This window comes from Geotrypetes seraphini, chromosome 14 (assembly GCF_902459505.1).
Source record: "Geotrypetes seraphini chromosome 14, aGeoSer1.1, whole genome shotgun sequence".
Lineage (NCBI taxonomy): Eukaryota > Metazoa > Chordata > Amphibia > Gymnophiona > Dermophiidae > Geotrypetes > Geotrypetes seraphini.
In genome coordinates this window covers 39,985,679-40,011,696 of record NC_047097.1, presented here as the reverse complement: position 1 = coordinate 40,011,696, position 26,018 = coordinate 39,985,679, and the positions used below count along the sequence as shown (strand labels likewise).

The following is a 26,018-nucleotide window of genomic DNA, read 5'->3' as shown; positions in this document are numbered from 1 at the left end:
TAAACAAATATTCTCATTCCATTCAACATTGCAAACACCTCAGTTAATGTTCTACAATAAGATTTTCTCTAGCATCAGTCTATGTTTTCTCAATGCTGTCATCATGGTGCCATTAGCAAGTTGCAATTTTATTGAGAAACAATTTCTTTTCAGACCTATCTTTGTTTTGTCTTGGCCTTTTCTCTACACTAAAGCAGAGCAGTCTTTTCTCTTCATTTTGCCACAGTGATAGATCAACACTCCCAGCTGCCCTAAGCAAAGCAACTAAAGCACCAGCATACAAATATGTGGAAGCTCAGTCTGCAGTGAGGATGCTACAGCCTCTGCATCGGTTTTATGAGAAACACATATTATTACTTGTCAAAAAGAATGAAGTTAGAATAAGTACCTCACGATTAGCAGCGCCTAAGTCACACTTTGACCATAGAATCACCCACTTAGGAATTAGGCCCCACTAAGCGCCATGCAATAGGTGCCTATCTTTTATAGAATCGGATAGGTGCTTATCGCCTAATTAAATTTTTTTTTTTTACCAATTATTGAGGCTATTAAGGGTATTTTGCCAAGTAAGTGAGGCCCCCTTTAAAGAATCAGCCCCTTAATAGGTTTTACAAAAGGGAGCGTGCTAATTTTTTTTTTTTTATTGAATTTTTTCAATATAATCAAGCATAAACTTGTACAGAAAGGAAATTCAGCAAGAAATTAATACAAACGAAAACATATATAAAAGAATATCAAATATAAGCATAAATTTCAACTCAAGTCCTCAATCAGATCCAAGAAGGGTAATAGGCGAATCAAAGTAATTATATTAAACCAAGCAATAACTAGTTGAATGAGATTAAAGCACCCTTTCTTAAGCTAAGCACTCTACTTTCTCCAGACATGCAGTTGAGAGAAAGGCTGTCAGTTGAGATGGCTCAAAGAAGACATATTTGTGAGAACGGTAATTACACATTTACATGGATGTCGCAAGTAAAAGGTCGGCTCCAAGGATATAACACCAGGTTTCCTTAACAAAAATTCTCGTCTCCTTCTCTGCGTATCCTTAGCCAAATCTGGGAACATCTGAATTTTACAACCTAAAAATTCTTTTTGTCTATTTTTAAAGAAAAGTCTCAACAACCAGTTTTTGTCTGGTGCGAGAGCTACTGTCAAAAGTAAAGTGGCTGGGGTCACTAATTCTTTATCAGATATTTCCAAAATATTAGATATATTCATTAAATCAGGTCCCAATTTCTGTTGTTGTTGTTGGTCCTGGGTCTTATTTGGAAGATAATAGACCTGCGTAAAAGGTGGTAATGACTCTTCAGAAAGCTCCAATACTTCCGTCATATAGCGTTTCAACATTTCCCTAGGGGCTATCATAGGAACCCTAGGGAAATTTATCAGTCTGAGGTTATTATTACGAGAAAAGTTTTCCATTGCCTCCATCTTCCTTCTTAGGTTAGTATTGTCTTTAATTAATGCCTCAGTGATTTGTTGGGAGACTTTTAATTCTTGATGGACATTCTGTACTGAAGTGTTAGAGTCCTCAAATCCAGTCTTTAAATTTTTAATCTCAGTTTCATGGTCATTAAGTTTCTTCTCTAATTGTTGTAATTGCGGATTTATGGATCTTGCCAAATTGGCTACAAGATCCCACAGAGAGTCCAATGTTACCTCTCGGGGTTTCTCAATTTGATCCCCCACCGCTTCCTCCTCAGTCTCCTCGCTCAGACTCCTCTGCACCGGCAGGGAGTCCTGCAACACAGTCCCCCTGTTGTTCTCCTTAGCCTCCAGGAGGAGGTGAACTCCGACCTCCGGAAGTACCTCCTCTCGCGGGGAACTGGTTGACTGAGGGCTTGGGGGAGGTGCTGTCACTTCGGGGCTCAGCGATGTCTCCAGCCCCATGGAGAGCGGCATAGATGCGCCTCCACCATGCGTCTCCTGCAGGGAACTCCCCGAAGCTATTGGCGTGCCCTGCATTCTCATCAGCTCCTCGATGTTACCGAAGACGGCCGTTCTGGAGTGCTGCGAGGCTCCAGCAGCGCTGCGTCCCCTCCTCTTCGGCATTGCAAAACAGGTAATAAAATTTAGAAGTACACGGAGATTTTAAGGAGCTTCAGGGAGAGTGAAACTCAAACAACCTCTCGTGCGGCCATCTTGGATCACCTCTCGTCCCGGAGCGTGCTAATTTTAAGAGACTTGCTCTCTTTCAACCCATATAGTTTGTCTACCTTCAAAATAAAATCACATTAAAATTGCAGCGTCACTACTTCATCGGTGGCACTGGGATGGGGAGGGGTGGGTGGGGGTAGGGTTTTCTTTGTTGGGGGGTGGGGGTATGGTGGGTCCGGGGAGGACATAAGAGTCCAGTCCTCCGCGGGTGTTTGATGAAACTGCATTCCATGGTTATTATTGCTGTTGTACTTACTGTTGCTTAATAAAATAGATTTAAACATAAAATGGGGCAGCTACACACGGAAGTATTGGCACTGCATGTGGAAGTGGTTAAATCGTGTGCATAGGTAGTGAGTTGCTTTGCAAAATTGTGCCAGTTTATTACCTATTTTATCAGGATGTAGAATTGCACTGTGCATGAAAAAAAATAACATGCAAAGAGACGGAAACAGCAATCACAGAATTAAATAGTGCACATTATTTGGCAGTGCTTTGTGAAGTGCAACCTAGCTTGCTGTTCTACCACTTCAGCCTCTCATTGCAGGGATATTGCTTAATAGTTTTTCATGGTGTGTACAGAAACGAAAGATCCCTTTAATGGCAGTTGTTGCATTTTTTTAATAACACATTGTCCATGAAAATATAAAATCCTTCTCCTCGCTGCTGTGAAATACAGAGTAGGAAACTGATTAGAATAAGGCTCTGAAAACAGTTTTGCTCTCTGTACGTTGCCCTATTTCCAAGTTTCCAAGTTTATTAAATGTCTTGATTTATCGCCTATTCACATTTCTAGGCGATGTACAAATTGTTCAAAAAATTAATTAATATATCATTTACAATAAAACAAACACAAAAAAGAAAAATTAAAACTTAAATGGGATTTAACTGACAATACTAAAACATAAGGAAAGTTATTTAATTCGATGGTTACATACAGTTATTATGTTTAAAAATTCAAGGTAAATACATTAGGAGGGGAATGGTAAACAATAAATTCAGAGAATTAAATTGACAAAGCAGAGAGATTTAGTCATTAACAGACTTAATCATTAAATGCATCTGTAAATAAAAAGCTTTTAAGATGAGCTTTAAATTTTCCTAAATTTTTTTCTAGTCTTAAGTAAAGTGGGAGGTTATTCCAGGACTGCGGGGCTGTTATAGAGAAGATTGTGGTACGTCTTGTGTTAATGACTTTCAGTGAGGGGATAGCTAAGAGATGTTGATCTTGTGATCTGAGAGATCTAGAGGAAGTATACGGTATTAGTACTCTATAGATAAAGGCAGGAGTTTTAGATTCTAAAGTTTTATGTGTAAGTAGGCATTGTTTGTATATGATACGGTGTGCGACCGGAAGCCAATGTGCTTTCTTGAGTAACAGTTACACACAGGAAATAGCAATACTCACCATATATCAAATAAAAGTTTTGTTTCAAAGACTTTTTGAATACATCTTTAATGGTTTTCCTATGATATCCTCAGAATCTGCAATAGTGATTGTGTTTGGAAAAGCATGAACCATAAGGAATAGTATCTCATTGGCCATACAATGTATGATGTCATTTGTGATTTCAGACATTGACAGTCAATATTAGTGATGGATGCCATGAACATGAAGTTTGTGGTGGTTCTTGTAAGGACAGGAGTATCACGAGGAAGATGAAATTCAAACATTTTAAACTGAAGAATTTAAAAAATGAAGACTCAGTAAACTTCGCAGTGTATATGAGACAAGTTTGAGAGCTTATCAGATGTATGTTTGTAATATTGCACAGTTTACTTTTCTGTCTGATTAGCTTCATCAGTCCTATTCTCCATAGTACTTTTCTGTTGGCTGCCATCCACTGAAAATAGAGCATGCCTTAAACAAAAAACCACATTGTTTACTGGGATATGATAACTGCACAGTGTTTATTCTTCTCCTCTGGCCTCTTAACTTCAGCTAACATCTGCAAGGACTTCTTGTTTATGCTTGGAATGGACCACTTTTTTTTTTCTCCAGAAATTCAGTGCCCTAGTTTGAGGGCTCCTTTTACAAAAGTGCGTTAGGGCCTTAACATGTGGAATAGCGTGTGCTAAATTGTCACATGCACAAGACCTTAATGCCAGCATTGAGCTGGCATTAGTTCTAGAAGCGTAGCGTGGGTTTAGTGCGTGCTAAAATTTTGCGTGCGCTAAAAATGCTAGCGCACCTTAATAAAAGGAGCCCTGAATATTTTTTAAACTAGAAAATTAAAAAGCCCATACTTTGCTACTAGTTTATCCCTTTCAATATGATTACGACATGTGAAGACTTGATGATTTTCTGGTTGCACTCTGCCTTTGTGTAAGAGCTATTTTCCTTTCATTTTTAGTTCCATTTTCTTTGCCTCACATGGCTTCAGCTTGTCAGGACACTGTAAACCATTGCCTATCAACTGCAAGTCAAAGAGATAGAAGGAAGGGTAACCAGCAGTTAAAGCCAAAAGCCTTACAGACTGCTTCCAAAGACCGTCCACATTCTTTAGTGGACCTTAAGGCTTACAAAGACACAAAGATTTTGGTGGCCAAATTTTTGGAACATTCAAACTGTAATCTCTCAACTGAAGTGCAGCATGTAGTCAACAATATCAAATCTGTGATCAAATCAGATGAAAGACACATGGAGGAAGCCATCTTTAGTGCCAACGTAATAGACCAGGTATAGTATGAAAACAAGTTTATGTGCAATATGATTTTTATTTTTAACCAAATGAGTATTAGCTTATATTTTAAGGTGCCCTTTTACTAAGCTGCTGTAACATGTCATTCCTGTATGCTTTGGCCATTTTTATTGTGTGGGTAAATTGGCCGATTTTTTTGTGGTTCCATTATTAATCGTCATGTGATAAGTTTTCTATTAGCATGTGACCATTAGTGCATGATCACTTGCTGATACCTACTTTCTGCATTTCAATCCACCTCAGCAGTGGCGTACCTAGCATGTGTGACACTCAGGGCCCATCATTTTTTGGCAACCCCCCCATCTGTATGAAAAACATGATTTTTAGTAACAAGCCACACGTCACATATGAGTACCTAGGAAAAGGCAGCATCTTACATACTGCAGTGAGAAGTACAACAGCAATACACCCATTGTAAAACTAAACAAGCCAGACTAATACAGATCAATCCTGCAGTCAATCCTAACAGAAAACCATGCCTTTCGAATACACAAAACACAGAAAACACCTTCGCCTAGTATGGAATAAGTAATCACAAACTTACCCCTCCCCCTTTTACAAAACTGTAGTGTGGATTTTAGCCACGGTGGTAACAGCTTTGACGCTCATTAGAATTCTGAGCATCAGAGATGTTACCACCACGACTGGCGCTAAAAAACGCTCCACAGTTTCGTAAAAGGGGGGATAAAATAGAAATACATAGACAAAGGTTAAATTGAACTAGCAAGAAGCTGGACTCTGCATACAATGCAATACCATAGAAACAGTGACATATGTCTCCTAAAGCAATAAATAAATACTCTCTTCCTTCCATCCACTGTCTACCATCTTTCTGCCCCTATATAGCATCTTCTCTCCTTCTATGCCCCTTCCAGAAACTGTATGCCTCCCCCTTCCATCTCTCCTTTCACCCCATTGGTCTGATATCTGTCTCCTCTCCTTCCCCCCTGCTCTGGCATCTCTCTCTCCGCTCCCTTCCTCCTGTTCTTCCCTGGTCTTCCTTCTCAATTTATTTTCTGCCTTTGTCTAAATTCTTTTTTACTATTCAGTCCTCAATTTCCCTCTTTCACTGTGTCTACCTATAGCTTGCCACCTCTTTCCCTCACTCCTTCCAGTAACTAACTCTATCCTCTTCCCTCAATCCTGCATGTGCCCTTTTTTTCTTTCTCCTCCCCATTTCCTTCCAGCATCTGCTCCCCCTTTCCCTCACACTTCCATTCAGCAGCTGTCCTTCCTCTCCCCCACACTTCCATTCAGTGTCTGTTTCTCTCTACCCCTTCCATCTACTGTTCACCCTCTATCTCGCCCCTTCCATTCACTGCCCTCTGTGCTCTTTCTATCCAGTGTGCACCCTCTCTCTCTCTCTCTCTCTTCCATATGGCATCTTCCCTCTTTCTATGCTCCTTCCATAAACTATCTATCCCGTGCCTCTTCTCTCCTTTGTACATGATTGATTTCAACTCTGTCACCTCTCCGTTTTTCTCTCTCTGTCACCACCCCCTCCCCTATGCTCTGGCATCTCTCTCTTCTCCTTTCTTTCCTTCCCACCTCACAGTCTGGCATCATCCCTTCCCTGATTCACAGCATCTCTCTCCTTTCCTTTTCTTCCATCTCTCCCTCCCCCTCCATGCTCTGACATCTTCTCCTTCCTTTCCCCCTTCCTTTTCCCTTGATCTGGCATACCTTCCTCCTTTCCTCCATGCCTGGCGTCTCTTCTTCCCTTTAAGCCCTGGCATCTCCTTTCATTCCCTCCAGTTGGGTAGAGCAACACTCTCCCCAATTCTTTCCCCCTCTGCTCCCTTTCCTCCTTCTGTCACCCAAGGCCTGGTGTCCTGAACTTCTTTGGGCAGCAGCAGCATTCACAATTCACTGCTGTTGCCGGCTTCAGGCCTTCCTCTCTGTCGGGTCCTGTCTTCATGAAAACTGGAAGTAGGCAGGACCTGGCAGAGAGGAAGGCCTGAAGCCGGCAACAGCAGAAAATTATAAACGCTGCTGCTGCCCGAAGAAGATAATGGCACCCGTGGCAGACCGCTTCTCTCCTATTCCAGCCGAACACCCGCTGACCCTCCTATCTCTTCCCCCCCAAGTGAACCTTTCTGACCCTCCCAGCGAGAGCAGCAAACCTCCCTCCAGTAGTGTTGGCTGCTTCGCGGCTTTCTCCTGCCGGTGCAGCGTCGCTGATGACGTCATCAGCACGATAGGGACCGGGCTGGCTGTGCACCCCCCCTAAGGCTGCACCCGGGGCAGTTCTCCCCACCCCACGCCACTGCACCTCAGAACTAAAAAATAAATTTTTTAGCATGTAGGTAGCACATGCACTTGCAAAAATTACTGTGGGATGCCTGTGCACACTACCAGGAATTAGTAAAAGATGGAGCAGTAAGATCTTCAGTGTACAACTCAAACATAAATGTAATCCCACTGTAAGATATCTAGAATGAATAAGGAGGTAAGAGTCTCAAAAACCCACTTGGATTTAAGAACTTTTCTCTTTATTCCAAGCTTGTTGGGTTACAAGTGTTTAATCATCGACCCATTTTTCCTCTTCCTCCTTACAATCAATGCTTATTAACTGCCTGTTATTTCATCAATCATTTTTTATATATGAAGCAGAAAGATTTCACTTAGCTTTTTTAGTTTGCAGATATCAAAATAGCCCAACGGCTCCCGTTTCACCAATTAATGGCTTTTTCAAGGGTTCATCGGACTGCCGTTTTTTGTTTTTTTTAAAGCACGTCTTTCCTTTCTTGCTGTGGTAAGCATGTGTTAGAGCTTATTGCAGCTTAGTAAAATGGGCAATACCCCAAGAGCCTGAAAGGTGGCTTTGTAGCAAAGTACAAGAAAATAACCTAAACTAGATATTCTGCTTACCCATGTGAAAGGCAAACTAGTACCAGATTTACAGCTCACACTTCTACATTTTTTTTTTAAATTGAAAATTGCCTTTACTGTTAAGTGTAACATGTTGGCTGGCTAATGCTTCTACATCCACTCTTTACCCAAGCTACTGCCCCTGACAAAAATTCAGTAACACTCAGTTTAATGCGGGCAAACTATTGCAGAATCCCTTAATGCTGTCATGCAGTAGCCTATCTGCATACATTAACCTCGCATTAAACCATATTCCGTAAACTCGAGATGTGGGTACAAATTAATTAGTTAATGGGCCATTAACAATCAATAATTTGATGCTAATCAATTAGTGATGCTAATTAGGATTTGCACGCATAGCTGCCCACATGCTATTCGATCCCAGGATTTCCCCCCCCCCCAGCAACCACCCTAACAGGAAGACCACCCCCACTCCCCTGTACCTTTTAAAATGAAGGTCCGGCCGGTGGGAGGCATACACCCTCCAGGCGGCAGGCCCACCATTGCAAAATGGTGGGCCTTCCCCTTCCCAATGTATTCTGGGATGCACCAGGGAGGAGAAGTCTAAGGCCCTGATTAGCTCAGATGCCTAAGGCCCTCCCTTAGGCACCTGGGCCAACCGGGTCTTAGGCTTCCTTCCCACTGCATCCTTGTAAAAAATATTTTTTCCACAGTAACAGCTTGAAATTAGCAGTTATATTAGTAGTTAATAAGGCCATAGATTTGTTGTCTCTAAAGGGCTAGATTCGGTAAATGGCGCTCAAAGTGCTCAATGCTAGTCTATAATGGACAGTCAATGAAGAGTAATTCCCGGCACCCAATTTGGGTGAGCATCCCTGTTATTCTTTAACACTGCATGTAGGATAACCCCTGATCCACTCATGAACCTTGCATGGCCACACCCCCTTTGGACTCACAAGTGCACGTAGCAAGATGTGCACAGAAATCTAAATTGGTGCCATGTAGTTCCAATTAGTGCCCAATTATGGGTCCTAATTGGCTTGTGAGCCAATTTAGTTGGGTGCACATCTTGGATCAACATCCAAATATGGCACCCAATTTTAAGCTGAAAAATATACAACAAAATATGGAAAACCCAATAGGTGTGTTTCGGGGGGGGGAAACAGACCTCAAGTGCCCACAGGTGTCAGATATAGATAATTCTTGTCTGGACACCGTTAGCATGAGCTATCACTGGTCCGAAAAACAACCCCCTTTATCTCATATAGATATTGCAAATATTTTTAAGCTACAAATACATTTTGAAATTACTTAGTTTATTATAGCTGGTGGGTGAATGGCCGGGCCCATAGAAATTTTAAGCACTACATATAGATTTGGGGGAAAATGTGCAATATTTGGGGCTTCATAGCAAAAGAGTAAAACAATGGCCCATTCCAAAAAGGTGGCCAGGAATGTACCTGCAACTCTGTGCAGGTCTTTAGGGTTGTAACTAAAGTCCAATCCAGCCTCCCTCTTTTTTATCCTTTAACGTGTGAAGCTATTTTACTGTGAGTGAAAATGCTCTGTACTTTTATTCCATCTTCATGCCACATAGGGAACCTTTGTGCTTATTCCACACTTTTTTGCATTATGTCATTGTTTTGAGCCCCATCACTTCCCATGGAAGAGCATTACAGGCATCCTCCACCCTCTCTGTGGAAACATATTTCCTAATGTCACTTTTAAATTTCCCTCCTTGCAGTTTCATCTCATGTTCTCTCCAGTTTTGGACAAGGTTTTCTTGTTCTTTATTATCTTTCACAAATTTATGTATCATATTTCCCCTCTCCTCCAGAGGACAGATATTCAAATCTGTTTATACATCTTTTGGTGCAGATCCCACATCATGTTGATCGCTTTTCTCTGTAAAGCTTTGAGTCTTTTTACATCCTTTTTACAGCCTCACAATACTCCAAATACAGTTTGACCAACTTCTACAGGGACACTGGTGGTAGCAGGTTATATGAATAATGCAGTTTGTGAGCCACCTTACAAGCAGGATTATTCTACTATCCCTGGCCTGATTCTCCTGGGCTGCAAAGGTAAAATAAACTGTGCCCCCCCCCCCCCCCCAAGCTCTGCTGCCTGATAATCCTGGGACATAAATTTTTTCAGCTATAACACAGTTTGGAATGTTCACCCCAAGTCACATTATGGAATTTTGTTTTGCATACATTTGCATGTTTTGCAGCTCAATACTGTGTATCCCGCTGTGACCTAAAATACCGCATTATGGCACCAAAACTTGCACACATTAAAGGGCAAATAATGCACAGCTTGATAACTACCCCTAGCACCTCAATATTGGCACACAACAAATTACTGTGTGGATCAATTCAAAATATTTTTCTTCATATAAGCATCATTTCTTGTCATCAGCAGCAGATGAATCCAGACGAGTGAGTTGTGTCCACCTACCAGCAGGCGGGGATAGAGAGCACAAAGTTGAACTCTGCCATATATACGATAGTCTGCTCACTGGAACCTCAGTATTCTCTATCGCCATAGATGGATGGATGGTCTCTAACCTGCTCCTGGTCTTATCTGCTGCTCAGCATGACCTGGTCCAGATGCTGCCGCAGCTTCGCTTCTGTTTTGGCTTTGCTGACTCAGTGAGCATGGGGATAGTCTTCCTAGGTGCCTGATCTGTGTATAGCTGGTGGTGCCAGTTCCCTTCCCATCCCCTCTAGCCCTTTCTGACTCTAGCCTGCACTCCAGATCTAAGTTGTAAACTTGTTATTGGTAAACCCGTTGCTTGGATTTATACAGGATATCTTTTATCTCTTTAAAGTTTAATATGCGAAAATGAACAACCTCTGGTGCAGTCTATTTAAAAAAATTTTGTCTGTATGGTTAAGGGTGACAGTAACCTTGATTGTATAGGGTTATTAGCTTGAATTATATTTGTATATTATATTATATAGTTTGTATTATAAGTTACTCAGTTCACCAACTTGGTTATGTATTTACACGTTTTAATTTTCCTGGGGTTCCTTTTACTAAACAGCGCTAGAGATTTTTAGTGTGTCGGAGCATTTACCTCACTGGCCAATGCTAAAAACCTCTAGCTGTTTAGAAAACCCCAGCGATAGTTTTTTTGTAAGTTTTACCAAAACTATGGCCATATTGGATTTTATGGACTTATGAATAAGGTTTTATGTGGTTCTCAAAAAATGTAAGTCTCCCTCCAACTTAGGAATCAAGGAAATTCTTGGCATCCCAAGTCCTCTAAATTTTCTTCACACTTCTACCTCTAACCCTCTGTTGTAGTTCCTTCCAATTTCTCCTACTGTAAACCGCATTGAGCTCTACGAACGTGGAGATGATGCGGTATACAAACCTAAGGATTAGATTAGATTAGATTTTACTTTACTATACATTGTAATACATTTAATTTTATATACCCTTATTGTAAGTTCTACTGCCTTCTCTGTGGAACTTTTATGGAACCTTGCCTCTCTTCTTCTTTCTTTTCTGCTTTGAAGAGGAGCGGAATAAGCGATCTGCTCTCTCTGAACCTTTTCTCTTGTTATCTTCACTTTTCTTAACATAGCTTGTTGATATTCACCAACAGTGTCCTAATTCATTACTATTATTGTATCATCTGGCAAATATTCCCCCAATAGCACATTGTTAGCCACAAACTCTAGAGTACTGAATTTTTCACACTGGTCATCACCATGCTTTCTTTTTCTTTTAATTATTTTATTTTAACATCATACTCTTTTGACAAGTTATTACAGTACCGTATTTTCTCGCATATAATGCGCGCGTTATACGTGGTTTTTACAAACCGCGCATACCCTTGCGCGTTATACGCGTGAGCACGTTGTACAAAAATTTTTTTACATAGTTTCCCCCCCCCCCCCGATGCCCGATTCATCACCCGGAAGAAGCACTCGCACTCCCACCCCGAAGGACCGCTCGCACCCCCACCCGAAGGACCGCTCGCACCCCCACAGCCTCCACCCCTCCCCCATGGAGAAGCTGTCTACCTTGTTTCCGGATGCCAGCCCAGCTGCTTCCTCTGCCGGTGGTCCTGCCCCTTCTCAGAGCCCTGTGCTGTGCTGCTTCCTCTTCAGGCAGTCCCGCCCTTTCTCTGATGTCAGAGAAAGGGTGGGACCACCGGAAGAAAAAGCAGCGCAGCAGGGCTCAGAGAAGGGGCGGGACCGCCGGCAGAGAAAACAGCTGGGCTCGCTGGCATCTGGAAACAAGGTAGACTGCTTCTCCATGGGGGAGGGGGGTGAGGCTGTGGGGGTGCGAGCGGTTCTTCGGGTAGGGGTGCGAGCGGTCCTTTGGGGTGGGAGTGCGAGCACTCCTTCAGGGTGGGGGTGCGAGCGGTCCAGGGTGGGGGTGCGGGTGCGTGCGAGCGGTCCTGCGGGGGGGTGAATCGGACATCGGGGGGGGGGGCATCAGGCTTTCAGTGTAGAGACAGGACTTCAAGGAGGAAAGGAGAGTCGGGGCGGGCGAAAACAGAGTCGGGGTCTCCAGAGGAGAGTCGGGGCGGGCGAAAGGAGAGTCAGGCAGCATGCGCGGTATACGGGTGTGCGCGGTATATAAAAATTTATATACATAAATATGTGTTTTTTGCGCGCTATACCCGTGTGCGCGTTTTACACGGGTGCGCGTTATCTATGTGAAAATACGGTATATGCAAATATGAAACAGAATGTCCAGTGAAAGTGAGTTTACTGATCAGTGAATCATGTTCTCACTCCTTCATCCCTATCAACAGGTGATTACGATCTCCCAGCAGAATGTGAGAACCTCTAGGAAGCGACTGCGGGAAGACCTGCATCTTCAGAGCTGTGGGGCTCTAAGTTCTCCTGTTGTCTTCTTGCATAAGACTTGTTTAGCTCACAGTTTAGAGAACCAGAGACCTTACAGTTTAATAGGAGACTGTAGAGAGACTGCCCTTTGATTAAAAAAATAATAATAATAATAATCCATCCATGCTACAAGAGTGAGATGATTCTGGCACAGTGAATTTCAGGAACTTTACCACCTGGAAAAGTGGCTATTGGTAAATAGTTTGAGTGAGAGAATGTGTCTTCCTCTTGGGCCTCGGTCTAACAAAAAGGTAATATGGATACCTTTCAGAATGTAAATTCAAATCCTGGGTTGTTGTAGGACTGGTTATCCCTAAACTGAAAACCTTTGCAGACTAAAAGACATTGTTTTGAACTTATCCATTCTAAAGAAGTGCTGTTTGAGAGGCTGCAGTAATTAAACATGTTCATAAAGAAACAACATGGAAGGCTGTATTATTTAATATACCTGAAAAACTGGTTCAATCATCAACTTTAATAAAAAATTTAAAAAAATCCAGTACTTCTGAACTTTGTTCCTGGAAGAATGACAGTTGTAATAAAAGTATAAGCTAGTTTTTGTGCCATTTCAGAAATCCCCTTGTTTCTTTCAAGTGTGATATTATTATTATTTTTTTTTTTAATGCATTCCAAAATGCCACAGGAGAAAAAAAAAGTCCTTCGTACAGTAGATTCCTTCTCTTTCATTATGGTATTGAATTCTACTGTGCCTGATGCTCTCTTATGAATGACTATATTTAGATATATCCTGTTATTTAAAATGAATGTCTGATCAGCTGTGGAGTTCTGTTCTATGATGACAGACAATGGCCTCCACTGTTCTTCTTTTAATCACAATCAAAAGGTAAGCATTTGGTGGTTTGGCAGAGGTTGCTTGTTTGGAGTTCTTTCACATAAACCATGGATGATGCCACGGCCATTAAAAGTAAAGTCTGTCTATTTAAATCATTGTTTTGTTCTGTATTAAATGGTGAGCTTTGTGTCAAAAAAGAAATCCCCTCTGTATTTACTGCCCTCATGCTTAAGGGGGAAAAATAAGTACATATAAAAAGGATAATTTTATATTTGCCATATTTATAGCATGTTTTTAGATGTGGAAAATGAAAGATTAGGTTTTTACCTTCAATAATCTTCTTTCTGTTAGTCCCTATAAGATTCCATACATTAGGTGTTCAATCCCAACCCACAATCCGGGAGTTGCAGAAATCCAACACTTTTCTGAGCACATGCTCCTCCCACTTAGACTGAGAGCTAATGCTATATCCAGTTGTGTTCCAAAGCCAAGCAACATACCTGAACAAATCCAGGTCGGGGGGGGGGGGGGGGTACGGGAGAAGATCCCCAGCAACACAAACAATTTCTGAACTGGTCTGCTCTGCAAAACATGAAACAAGTAAAAAACAGGCACAAAGTCAATCTGGCAAAACATTGAGGAACAATATAGAACTAACCTGTTGTGTGCAATGAGCATCCACATGAGACATCCTTCAGGAAAGCATACTCACAGAGGCTCCAAGGACTGGGACAGCAGAGATACTACTACCATGTTTTCCCCAAAATAAGACCTATCCCGAAAATAAGCCCTAGCATGATTTTTATAGATGCTCCTAATATAAGCCCTACCCCAAAAATAAGTCCTAGTTAAGATCGACCCCAGAAGCCCCCCCCTGAATGTCCCCTACACTTCCCAACTCCATTACTGACACTAGTGCTGCCCGATTTGCTGAAAAAATTGGACTCAATTCAGCGACCTCCCACCCCGATGATACCTGATATACTTCCGCTTCGAGGCTTCCTAAAGCAGCAGCGATGGCAACGCTCTGAATTGGCTGCTTCAGAGCTTCCCCACTGGGGCCTTCCCCCTGCCATGTCACTGATGACATCATCAGTGATGCAGCAGGGGAAAGGCCGTGAAGCAGCCTGTATAGAGCGCTGCTGCTACTGCTGTTTTTGGAGACCTCTGAGTGGAGGTATGTCAGTCTCACAGTGGGGTTTTGCTGCACAGGGGGATGGGAGGGAGGGATAGAAAAATGCTGCAGAGGGAAGGCCTGGCCCCTGCGGGGAAAACCGCAAAGCAGCCTGTTTAGAGAGCTCTCATGCTTAAGGGGGAAAAATAAGTACATATAAAAAGGATAATTTTATATTTGCCATATTTATAGCATGTTTTTAGATGCTATAAATTTTTTATATCTACTGTTTTTGGAGGCCTCAGAGTGGAGGTATGTCAGTCTCATGGTAGGAGGGTCAGGGCGGCTCTGCTGCACAGGGAGGTGGGAGGGAGAGATAGAAAGTTTCTGCACAAGGGTATCGGTGAGAGGGGAGGAAAGATGCTGCACATGAGGGGGGGTGGGGAGAAATGAAAGAGGAAGAATTGGGATGGACGAGAGGAAGGGAGAGATGATTATTGTATATGAAAAAAAAATAAGACATCCCCTGAAAATAAGCCCTAATGCTTTTTTTGGACCCAAAATTAATATAAGACACTGTTATTTTTGGGGAAACACAGTATCTCCACTGCACTTTTGCACTCCTGTTGAAACAGAGCCCGGATCAACCAATCATCCAAGTAAGGAGGAACCAGGACATCCTGCCTGCGGAGAAAAGCTGCCACAACTACCATCACTTTGGTGAAAGGGCCGGGCGCCGTCACAAGGCCAAATCATGGAGCTGTGAACTGGAAATGCTGTCGCAGAAAATGGAAACGCAGATGTTCCAGAAATATCGAAATATGGAGAAAAACCTCTGCGAGATTCAAGTACGCTAGAATCCTCAGGAGACAGCAGCAATGACTGTGCCCACGGCTTCCATTTGGAAATGAGGAATGTACAAGTGAGTGACTGACATGAGATCCAGAATGGGTCTCCAGTCCCTCAATCGTACTTTAGCATAATGAATCATAAAGAGAATCTGCTGAAGCCTGAGCCATGGTCTAGAACAGGTACTAGTTCTCGGATGTTGAAGAGATGCTACAAAGTAGTGCGGACCTTTGACTCTGTAACACCCCTTAGTTTCAATGCAGCCCTGTCTTAACGCACAGAAATAGAAAATGTGTCACAATGGTGTTAAAATCCATAAGACAGGGCTCCTTATTGCTACAGAGGTTTTAGGAAACTTCAGAGTACGTGTAGTCTCCAGCAAAAACACCAGTAAGGAAAGAGATCAATACTTTTAATAACATATATAAACTAACAGTTTATTATACAAAACAAAATTAAACATAAAAATTATTCAAGTAAATTGTTCAAGTAAGGATTGAAATAAAAATTAACCCTCTGTGTGCACACAGTAAAAATAAAGTTAACCTCTCTTCCGTTGGCTAACGCTGGAACAAAAACCACTGGATGCCACGAGTACTCTTCTACCACACACAGCTCTGAATATAGCTCTGAATTCAGCTCTCAACTGCTACTTAATACAGCTCTCCACTACTGCTCCATACAGCCCTCAAATGCTGCTGCTGTATTCAGCTCTCAACTGCTGCTGCTGTATTCAGCTCTCAATTGCGGCTTCCTTTCAAAACAAAACTTAAGAATCCTCCTGTGCACATTACCTTGAGAATCCTCCCGTGCACACCATCCCCTGAGAATCCTCACATGCACATTATCTTCAGAATCCTCCCGTGCACACCATCTCCCGGAATTCCCACAGGCACTCTCTTATTCAGAACTTCTACACTTTGTTACAACTCCTTTTCCGGTTGACCTGCCAGCAAGTCCAGAAAGAAATCCGGAGGACATGCGAGTCCACTCCTAGTAAAACTAAGCTAGATGGCCCTCTGAAGGGCTGTTTAGGAGCATTAGTTGCCCTGGATCTGGATGTCGGAGGACAGCTGGAATTGAAAAAAATTGGTACAGGAACAGTATTCTTGGGAATATCTGGGAGGAAGAGCCCGATGATCTTTGACAAAAATGGCAGGAGGGATGAAAATTACTACTATCTCCTCCAGACATGATCATCTCTCCCTTCCTCTCCTTCACTCCAATTCTTCCTCTTTCCTTTCTCTCCCCCACATGTGCAGCATCTTTCCTCCCCTGTCACCCATCTCCTTGTGCCTTCCTTCTGCATCTTTCTATCCCTCTATCCCTCCCATCCCCCTGTGCAGCAGAACCCTTGCCCAGCTTCCCTCCCTCCCATCCCTTGTGCAGAACCCTTGAGCACCCGCCTCCACCGCGCAGCTGAACCCCCGCTGACTCTCCATCCTTCCCTCCCATCCGAAACCCGCCAACCACAAGCCCTACATACCTCCCTCCAGAGCAGCATCAGGCCTCGCAGCCTTTTCTAATCTGGGAATTCCCTCTGCCGCATCACTGATGATGTCATCAGTAACGTGGCACACTGAAGGCCTCGATGAGAGAAGGCTGGGAAGCAGAGTGCTGCCGGCCTGATGCTGCTCTGGAGGGATGTATGTTGGGCTCATGGTCGGCGGGGTTCGGATGGTTGGCGGGCCGGAGTAAAAAACAAAATGGTCCGGATATGGCCCATGGACGTTAGTTTGCCCATGTCTGAACTAGCATATGGAATCTGGAAGGGACATAGTTCCAAGTTTCCAAGTTTATTCAATATTTGATTAATCGCTTATTTAACATTCTAAGCGATGTACATAGTATAATAATAAACATATGTTAATAAAGGGAGACTGACAATTTAATTTAAAAAAAAAAAACTTAAGACAAACATGGGATACAAAGGGAAAGGAGAAGGGAAAAAAATACAATTTTGAGAAAGTTAAAGAAAACATTTATGGTAAACAACATTAGGAAGGAAAAACGAAGGGAGGCAAGAGTAGTAAATATAATGAGATCTATAAAAAACTTTAGTCAGATCGTACGTTCTGGTTATCTCAGCTGTCAAATGCATCTTTAAAAATCTAATTCTTCTCGAATATTGATTGGAAGTAAATTCCAGGTTTGAGGTGCTGTGACGGAAAAGATTGAATTTCGCCATGTATTTATAATTTTTAAAGAAGGAACTTTCAGAAGATGTTGATCAATAGATCTAAGCAATCTAATTAGAGTATAGGGGATCAAAACTCTGTAAATAAAAGAAGGAGATTTACATAGAAGACTTTTAAAGACTAATAAGTTTAATTTGTAGGTTATTCGATGGGCTACAGGGAGCCAATGTGCTTCCCTGAGTAGTGGAGTAACATGATCAAATTTTTTTTGCATTTTTTATGAGTTTTATAGAAGCATTTTGTATGATCTGTAAACGACGGATTTCTTTTAAAGCAATACCTTTGAACAACGCGTTACAATAGTCAATTTTCAAAATTACCAAAGAATGAATTAAAATATTTATGGATTTAGGGGATAGAATGGCTTTTATAAAATTGTGCACACAAGTTTGCATGCATAAAAGTAGACTTAGGGTTCCTTTTACTAAGCTGTGATAGCATTTTTAGTGCGCGCAGAATTTTAGCACGCGCTAAACCCACGCTATGCGGCTAGAACTAACATCAGCTCAATGCTGGCGTTAGCGACTAGCGTGCGGGGCAATTTAGCACATGCTAAAACCGCTATTGCAGCTTAGTAAAAGGAGCCCTTAGGCAGTGAACAGCGTCTCTTACCTGTTGCTGACACCAGCTTGAGCCAGCCATCTGAACAGGAAGTTACATCAGAGGGAGGGCTCAGGGCCTGCATGAGGTTCCAAGGAAGGGGGGGGGGAGTGCATTTAAGAAACCCTACTATTAATCATTGCTTTTGCACTTCTAGATTATATACAGCACTATACACATTATAGACCGGACAGGTACTTTCTCTGTCCCTAGTGGGCTCACAAGCTAAGTTTTTTAAAAATATCTGGGGCAATGGAAGATTAGGTAGGGTTACCAAATATCCAGATTTATCCAGATATGTCCTCTCTTTTAGAGGACATGTCCAGGCATCTAAATGGGTTTACAAAACCCAGCACTTTGGGCTTTTCAAAAGCAGAGCATGCCCACGAAGTCTGTGTGCGACACATGCATTTGTTCATTGATTGTGCATCTTTGATGGCAGAGATAGACAGTGGTCATATTAATGTGACTCAACCATGTATAACAGGTTGCCTCCAGTGTGGGAAGAGCCTATTCTATAATGGCATCTTAGTGTCATGATTCTGTTATGGAATATTAGCATAAATCCACACTGGTGCACCTAAATTTAGATGTGATCATTTATGCCTTGTCAATTGCAGGCATAAAAGGGTGCAACTAAGTGTGCCATGTTATGTGCGTAACTGATAACATTCTAAAGTTATGCATGTAAGTTGGAGACACACCCATCTCCCTCCCATGCTCCACTCACACGTATGCTCTCTTGCAGTTATGCACTGTAGCACTTACACACTATCTCATAGAATAGAGCATTAGTGCTGGTATTCTGGGCACTTATGCGTGCAAGACATACATAAACTGTATACATAATTTATATAATGGCCTTTATGTGTGCACCCTTCATTTATGTATTACATTGATTTATCTCTACCCTATCATATATGCTCCAGTTTATGACACACAAGTTACACCGAAATACATAAAACCCACTTTCAACAGACATACTGGACATTAAAATAATCACATAAACATCAATAATCTAAAAGCTTTTAAACCCCACAGATGCAATCTAAAAAGGGGAAAAAAAATCAGGCTGGCCACTAGGTGTCACTGTTAAGGGATGGCTGGGACTTTCTTCCCTCACAGCATTCCTAACTTGAATTGAACCCAACGCTAGATTACTCTTAGAATCATAATGACATATATTATTTAAACATGAAACTGCTAGCTTTGTACTGCTGCCTTATAAATGGTTCTTTGAACACAAATTCTTTTTATTGTGCCAAGTACAAAAAGAATAAACTACTTTTCAGTATAAATAACACATTATCAGCTGCATTAATTAAAGAATAAAAGGGCATCCAGTGAATGACCATTAGATTTAATCCAACATTCAGTTTTGTGAAACCGAATATCAGTATGTGCCATAGTCACCAAAAGAAGATTTTCATAAAATATTAGGACTATCAACTGATGTTCATATACCTTATGAAAGCACAAACAAAATTCAAGTTGTATTTTACATCAGATTTATTAATTATATTGACACTTTTTCCCTTATAATAGCATGCGACATGTATGTTATTCCTTGAAGTACAGTACTTCTAAAGTTTTAGTTACTGTATGATAAGGCTTCTTAAATCACAGTGTATTTTCTTCAAGGCCTTGGCCAAAATTCAAAACATAAATTATATCCAAGAACATTACTCTCCTAATGAATACAATTTTACTACACACATTCTAATACTGCTGATGGTCAAAAGTTCAGAAAACAGTTCACATTCAGAAAGAGCTGACAGTAGAGGGATTTTATTTTCTATTGACTCTTTCCAGTAAAGAGCAGGTAAGTGCTTGGTAGCAAGATTTTTACAAGGCAATTTGTTAAATAACAGCTGTACAACCTAAAACAATGCAGTGGTCAAACAGCTGGACTGGTTTTGGAAAAACTGCAAGCTGATACCTTTCATTGGACCAACATAAAATTCTATTGTAGCACATGAGTTTATGAGATCACAAAAAGTTGTGTTGTCTTTTCACATATAGTACAACCGTATTTTTATGTAAGGTTATTTAAAACTGATTGATTTCAGCATGACAGCACTTCACTAATTACTCCCAATATGCTGGGAAATTTTGCTAAAAAACTGGGACATCAAGACCCCCTTTTATCAAGCTGCATTAGGATTTTTTATCGGAGATCACTGCGTTAAAAGCTCTGACACTCATAGAATTCCTATAAGCGTTGGAGCTTTTTCTGCAGCAACTTGTGATAAAAAGAAACCCTAATGCAGTTTGATAAAAGGGGGCTCAAAATAATATTTGAGTTTTCTCATCCTAAGGATAGCTGAGGCCAGAGATAATATCCACATCCCCCTCAGAGAGGAGCCATTGTTCAACTGTGACACCTATTGGCCAGATCCTGGATGTACACATTTCAGGTTTTCAAGGAAGCCATCATCTTGTGAACCTCTAGTCAATTGCTGTCACTGCAGGGGAAGGAGGGGAACTTAGGAAGATCAGTTCCCATTAAAAAGAAAGCCTGAACAAACATGAGGAAACTGAGAGACCCCATAAAACATTTGTGTGTTTTTGTCATTGCATGGCTACTTTGATTTTTTTAATTAAAATTAAAAATGCTGTTCTTTTGCATTTTAATATTCATGTTTGCTACAGCATTGTATAATTGTTAGTAATAATATATTTATAATAATTATTTGTGATAATATATAGTTTATCCCCATTCAGTTTTGGTAGACATTAACAGAGTAATATCTACAATACCTGTTGAACTTTAGGAAAACAAGCTTAGTTTGGATTGATTTTCTTTTTTTTTCCTTTTTTTTACTAATTGAACAAGGACTGTATTTAATTTTTTTTTTTTTTTTTAGTTGAGGGAAGCATAATTTAATTTTCATTTAAAATGTTTGCTCTCAGACTCAATCATCACATTTTCACATTCACCACATTATCAAACGTAATATATTGTACATACATACATTCCACTTACACATAGGGCTACGCGCCAAGAACTAACGCCATCTCAATGCTGGCGTTAGCGTCTAGCACGTGCGGCAATGCAGCACACGCTTAAACCGCTAGCGTAGCTTAGTAAAAGGAGCCCATAGTTTACAAATAAATATGTTTCATATTTTCCAGTGAGAAAGCCATTCAGAACATCCTACAAAGTACTTCATGTTTTTACAAGGTTTTCGTCTGTGAGAATGTCTTCAATAAAGATTAGCTTCACATTTTGCCCCCCTCCCCCCCCAAAAAAAAAAAAAGGAGAGGCCAGGGTTTGTTCTCGCATTGCAGAATTTTCAGGTGTTTTGGATTTTTTTGCAGGCTCTTTCATCCAAAGTATAAAATGTTGGCTAAGCAAACTTCTGGTGTGAAGTATGTTTTAATTGGTCTTCCCTTCAATTCATGTCCTTTTCCTCTTCTGTGAAGACAATGCCTGAGGCTAGATGTACAGGGGAGTCTCTTGCCCAGTTAGAAGTCTGAACATTGCAGCTGGCATGGTCTTCATGTGAATCTGTTAAGAGTCAATAAGTATTTAATTTTAAACAACAGCCATCAAAATATACTCCCCCCCCCCTTCCCTTTTACAAAAGCACAGAAGAGGTTTTTAGTGCCAGCCGGCATGTTGAATGCTCTGCGCTGCTCAGATGCTCATAGGAACTCTTATGACCGTTGGAGCTGCACACTGGCCAGCGCTAAAAACCTCTTCGGCGCTTTTATAAAAGGGGGGGGGGGGGGATAGTATTTGCAGAATTTTACCATTACTTTCTTCCTGAGTTGCAGATTCATAAAACCACGGGGAACTTGAATGAATGCCCTGTGAGTCTAGCAGCACATTTCCAAATGAAAACACCCCATAGAGTTTCTCTTTGAAAATACTTAGCCAGATCGTACCACAAATATAGTATATAGCATGGATGGACTTTACATATGCTTTGCAGGAGGGATAAAATTCATTCTCTTGTGAGAATTTCAAAATGAAAACTCCAGAGTATTTATCAGCTAACCCCACTCCCTTTTTTAACAGGAGTAAAAATAAAACAGTACAGGAATCTTTATCCATTGAGTTGTGGGGTATTTTGAAAGCAAATTTGGCCAGAGCAGTTCAGTGAATTCCCCTGAACCAGCAATTCTGCAATACAAAGGGCCTTTGTAATGTTCGACTGAGAAATGTTATGCTGGCTTGGATAACAAATTTGCAAGCTAAGTAATTTTTCTATAACATTGTGGATTTATTATTTTGGTGAATTACATTGTGGTTATGTCTCTTTACGTGGTTTAAAGCTGGTGGCTCTTTCATAGACCTCCAACCATCACTTTGCTTTTGTGTTGAAAGGGATTATTTTGAACTTTGGTCAAGTGTGGTTTTGAAGATTACGGGATTTGTTTTGAGATTATAAATGCGTTATTGTGAAGTTTTTATTTTTTAACCCCAACATAGACAAAATATAGTCTTCTATATAGCTTTAGCATTTCTCACCGGGGTGTGTGGGATTTTTTTCTCTGCATTTTTTATGCTCACAATTTATTTACTTTTATTTTCCCTGACAACACAAAAACGTGGAGGGGCATAATCAAAAGGGACGTCTAAGTACATTTACATCCATCTTGCAAGTCGTCCAAAATTAAAAAGTGCCTAAGACACATTTTCAAAAGAGACGTCCAACTTTTTTTTACTTTCGAAAACCGTCTAATTATACGTCCTGCCGATCTGATCGTCCAAGCCGCTAAATCGTCCATCTTTATACCACATTTCCGTCCAAGTCCAAAACGCCTAGAACAAGCCCTGTTGGACGTGGGAGGGGTCTGCAAAGTGATGGACTGAACACCCAGACATGGCACTTAAATAGTGGGGTACCTTACAGAGCACTGCTGTGAACTTCACAAAACGGGTGCCACGGTCCTCACTACTGCTCCGTCACTATTGTGACGATGAGCCCCCAAACCACCTCCAGAATCCCCTAGACTCACTTATCTAGCCCTTATGGCTGCAGGAACCACTTATATGCCAGCAAAAATGGGTTTTGGAAGTGTATAGAGCAGTGCACATGTTTAAGTATCAATGCAGTGCTTACAGGGGCTTATGGGCATGGGTCTTCCTCTCTATGGGTCCCTAACTCACCCCCAAGACAACTTAATCTGCCAGATGATGATGGTCTGGATGCTGAAATTTAAAGTTGTGAATAAAATTTTTGTGGGGGTGGGGGGTTGGTGATCACTGGGGTAGAGTCTGTGTTATGTGTTTGCAGTGCTTATCTGGTGAGTTTAGGTGGGTTTTTGTGACTTAGACCATGTTTTAATATTAATGCATGAGCCCTTACCAACTTCTATTTCGTAGACAATAATGGGCAAGTTCTATAAAGTCCACCTAAAGTTTGGCACCTACATCAGAGCACCTAGCCAACGTAGGTGCCTAACTTAATTAATATGCTTAATTAGCACTGATAATTGGCACTTAAAACCTCATAATTGGAATTAATTGACAAGATATCTAACTTGGTAGATATGATTCTCTAAAAGTTAGGTGCCTTGTCCAAAGTGCCTGCCTAAAAGTGGGCCTGGTTAGGGGGCGAATCATGGACGTGTTTTGGAGTTTGGTGTCTGTGTGCCTAACGTAGACACCTGCATTTAGGCCAAACCCTGGCATAAATATGGTGCGCTTAAAAGTTTGGATGCCTAGCGATGCTTAACACCGCTTAGGCGGCACTAAGAGTGATTCTATACAGTGCACCTAACTTTTATACAATCGCACTTAGCACCACATTAGTTGGCATAAATTTTTTAGGCAACTTATAGAGAATCAGGGCCTACGGTCTCACTAAATATGCAGTAATGTGGCGGTGCTAAATGATTAGAACAGAAAGGTCCACTCACTGCCCCAGCATACTCCCTCTATGATAAAATAAAACATATTTTTATTTATTTAATTTCTTATATACTGCTTCTATTTGAAGCGGTTTACATTAAGGAGCTCTGTAAGGGGCAACAGAATGTTAAGTGATTTGCCCAGGGTCACAAGGAGCAACATGGGGATTGAACCCACAACCTCAGGGGCTGAGGCAGGAGTTCTAACCACTAGGCCATGTGATTTGTGCAGGTAGATCAGGAATTACTTCAGGACACCTGAGCATGGCCTGAAGTAAGCATGCACTAGCGCTTACTGCAACTTAAATAGGTTCAGCTTTGAAATTCATTCACAAATTCAAGTTTTTTTCAAGTGACTACTAGAAAAAACATCATCACTCATTTGACGAAAGCCATGCTTTCTACATACTTACCTCTCCCACCGAGTTGGACAAGGCTTGCACAATCTTCTCATGAGCTGTGGCCACAACACTTTGCCCATTGATCTCAATAATACGATGGCCTACTCTGACTCCCCCTCGCTCGGCAATTCCACCTCTCATCAAGCTGCAGATCTACCAAGAGAATTCAGACCATAATGAATTTAACACAACAATGCATCAACACATTAATTTAACTCCCTTATTAAATATGGATTCATTCCCAGCTGATAAGCTGAAACTGCAATATTTCTACACTTCAGTAACTTAAGTCAGAAACTGTTTTCTGATTAATTTCCATGCATGCATGGAGGACTTGTTAAAATATCATTCCCCTTACTTCCCAGCTCTGGCTTTGGTTCAAGATTTTTCTATTTTCTAACTGGTTCTGATTTAAGTTTTGAGGGATTTGATATTAACGTGTTTTCAGAGTTCAGATATTTGTGTGTTCCACGTTGTCTGCACAATGTTGACTTCCAGGCTGTTCATTTCAATCACACAAATTTTGAAAAAGCCAAAAGCACAAAACTAGCATCCAACTCTCCATACATAAACTTATTTATTGGGATTTATTAACCACCTTTATAAAGAGATTCACCCAAGGTGATGTACAGCAGGTATAATTCAACATAAAACTCACAATTAACACTAGAAAAAGACAAAATATAGGCCCTCTTTTATGAAGTTGCGGTGAGTGCCATACGGCATATACACCAAAGCCCATTCAATGCCTATGGGCTTCGATGCATTTATCATGTTGGCTTGATAAAAGAGGCCCATAAACATAAATACAATGAATGAGGTAAACTCTGAATCAGGAAATTTAAAACCTAATAATAGGACTACCATGAAACAGTTTCAAAAATATACTTAAGAGCATTGAAATTCAAGTAAGAGAGATATAATACAATGTCAGCATAATACTTAATAAGCACACATCAGAACGTTCAAATAACATAGATATGATGCTAATGCTTTGCTACAATACAGCATATCATATAGCCGAGGGGCTAAGTGGAGATATTAGATGGTAACAAGATGGATGATATAGAGACTTTGAATAAACAGATGGGTGGCTAAGCTCAAGGCAAGTTGTTTATACAGTTAAACAAGATAGATCAGTTCCTTATAAGTTACAGTGTGTACAGCAAGCTAGTCCAGGTGCAGCATGGAATGAGTTGAGATTTTCTCATAATGCTGCACTGATGTACGTAAGTACTGCCTCTGCTGGGTCAGACCAGGGGTCCATCGCGCTCAGCAGTCCGCTCCCGAGGCGGCCCCCCAGGTCCGTGACCTGTAATTGGTCTTACCTAAATTATTTGTCCCCTATTCATTTAGTACCTGTACCTATACCCTTCAATCCCCTTCTCCTTCAGGAAGTCATCCAATCCTTTTTTGAAGCCCAATATTGTACTCTGCCCTATCACCTCCTCAGGGAGCGAATTCCAGGTGTCCACCATCCTCTAAGTCACAGGTGTCAAAGTCGGTCCTCGAGGGCCGCAATCCAGTCGGGTTTTCAGGATTTCCCCAATGAATATGCATTGAAAGCAGTGTGTGCCCATAGATCTCATGCATATTCATTGGGGAAATCCTGAAAACCCGACTGGATTGCTTAAGT

The 26,018-nt window shown here is 41.2% G+C and overlaps 2 protein-coding genes across 5 annotated transcripts in view; one reads left to right on the top strand and one right to left on the bottom strand.

The window, feature by feature from the left end:
* FAM189A1 (family with sequence similarity 189 member A1) overlaps positions 1-12,945 on the top strand; it is a 748,741-nt gene extending 735,796 nt beyond the window's left edge. Inside the window, exons 10-11 of the mRNA XM_033920182.1 lie at positions 4,515-4,840; positions 12,472-12,945. Coding sequence (XP_033776073.1) covers positions 4,515-4,840; positions 12,472-12,657 — 512 coding nt within the window. The 3' untranslated portion in view covers positions 12,658-12,945. The remainder of the gene's footprint in view (positions 1-4,514; positions 4,841-12,471) is intronic.
* A 7,972-nt stretch (positions 12,946-20,917) lies between these two features.
* Positions 20,918-26,018, bottom strand: part of APBA2 (amyloid beta precursor protein binding family A member 2) — a 339,269-nt gene continuing 334,168 nt past the window's right edge. For all 4 annotated transcript variants that reach the window (XM_033920561.1, XM_033920559.1, XM_033920560.1 and 1 more), the window contains 2 exons: positions 24,395-24,535; positions 20,918-21,630 (listed from right to left, as the gene is read on the bottom strand). In XM_033920561.1, the coding sequence (XP_033776452.1) occupies positions 21,559-21,630; positions 24,395-24,535 (213 nt within the window). In that variant the 3' untranslated portion in view covers positions 20,918-21,558. The remainder of the gene's footprint in view (positions 21,631-24,394; positions 24,536-26,018) is intronic.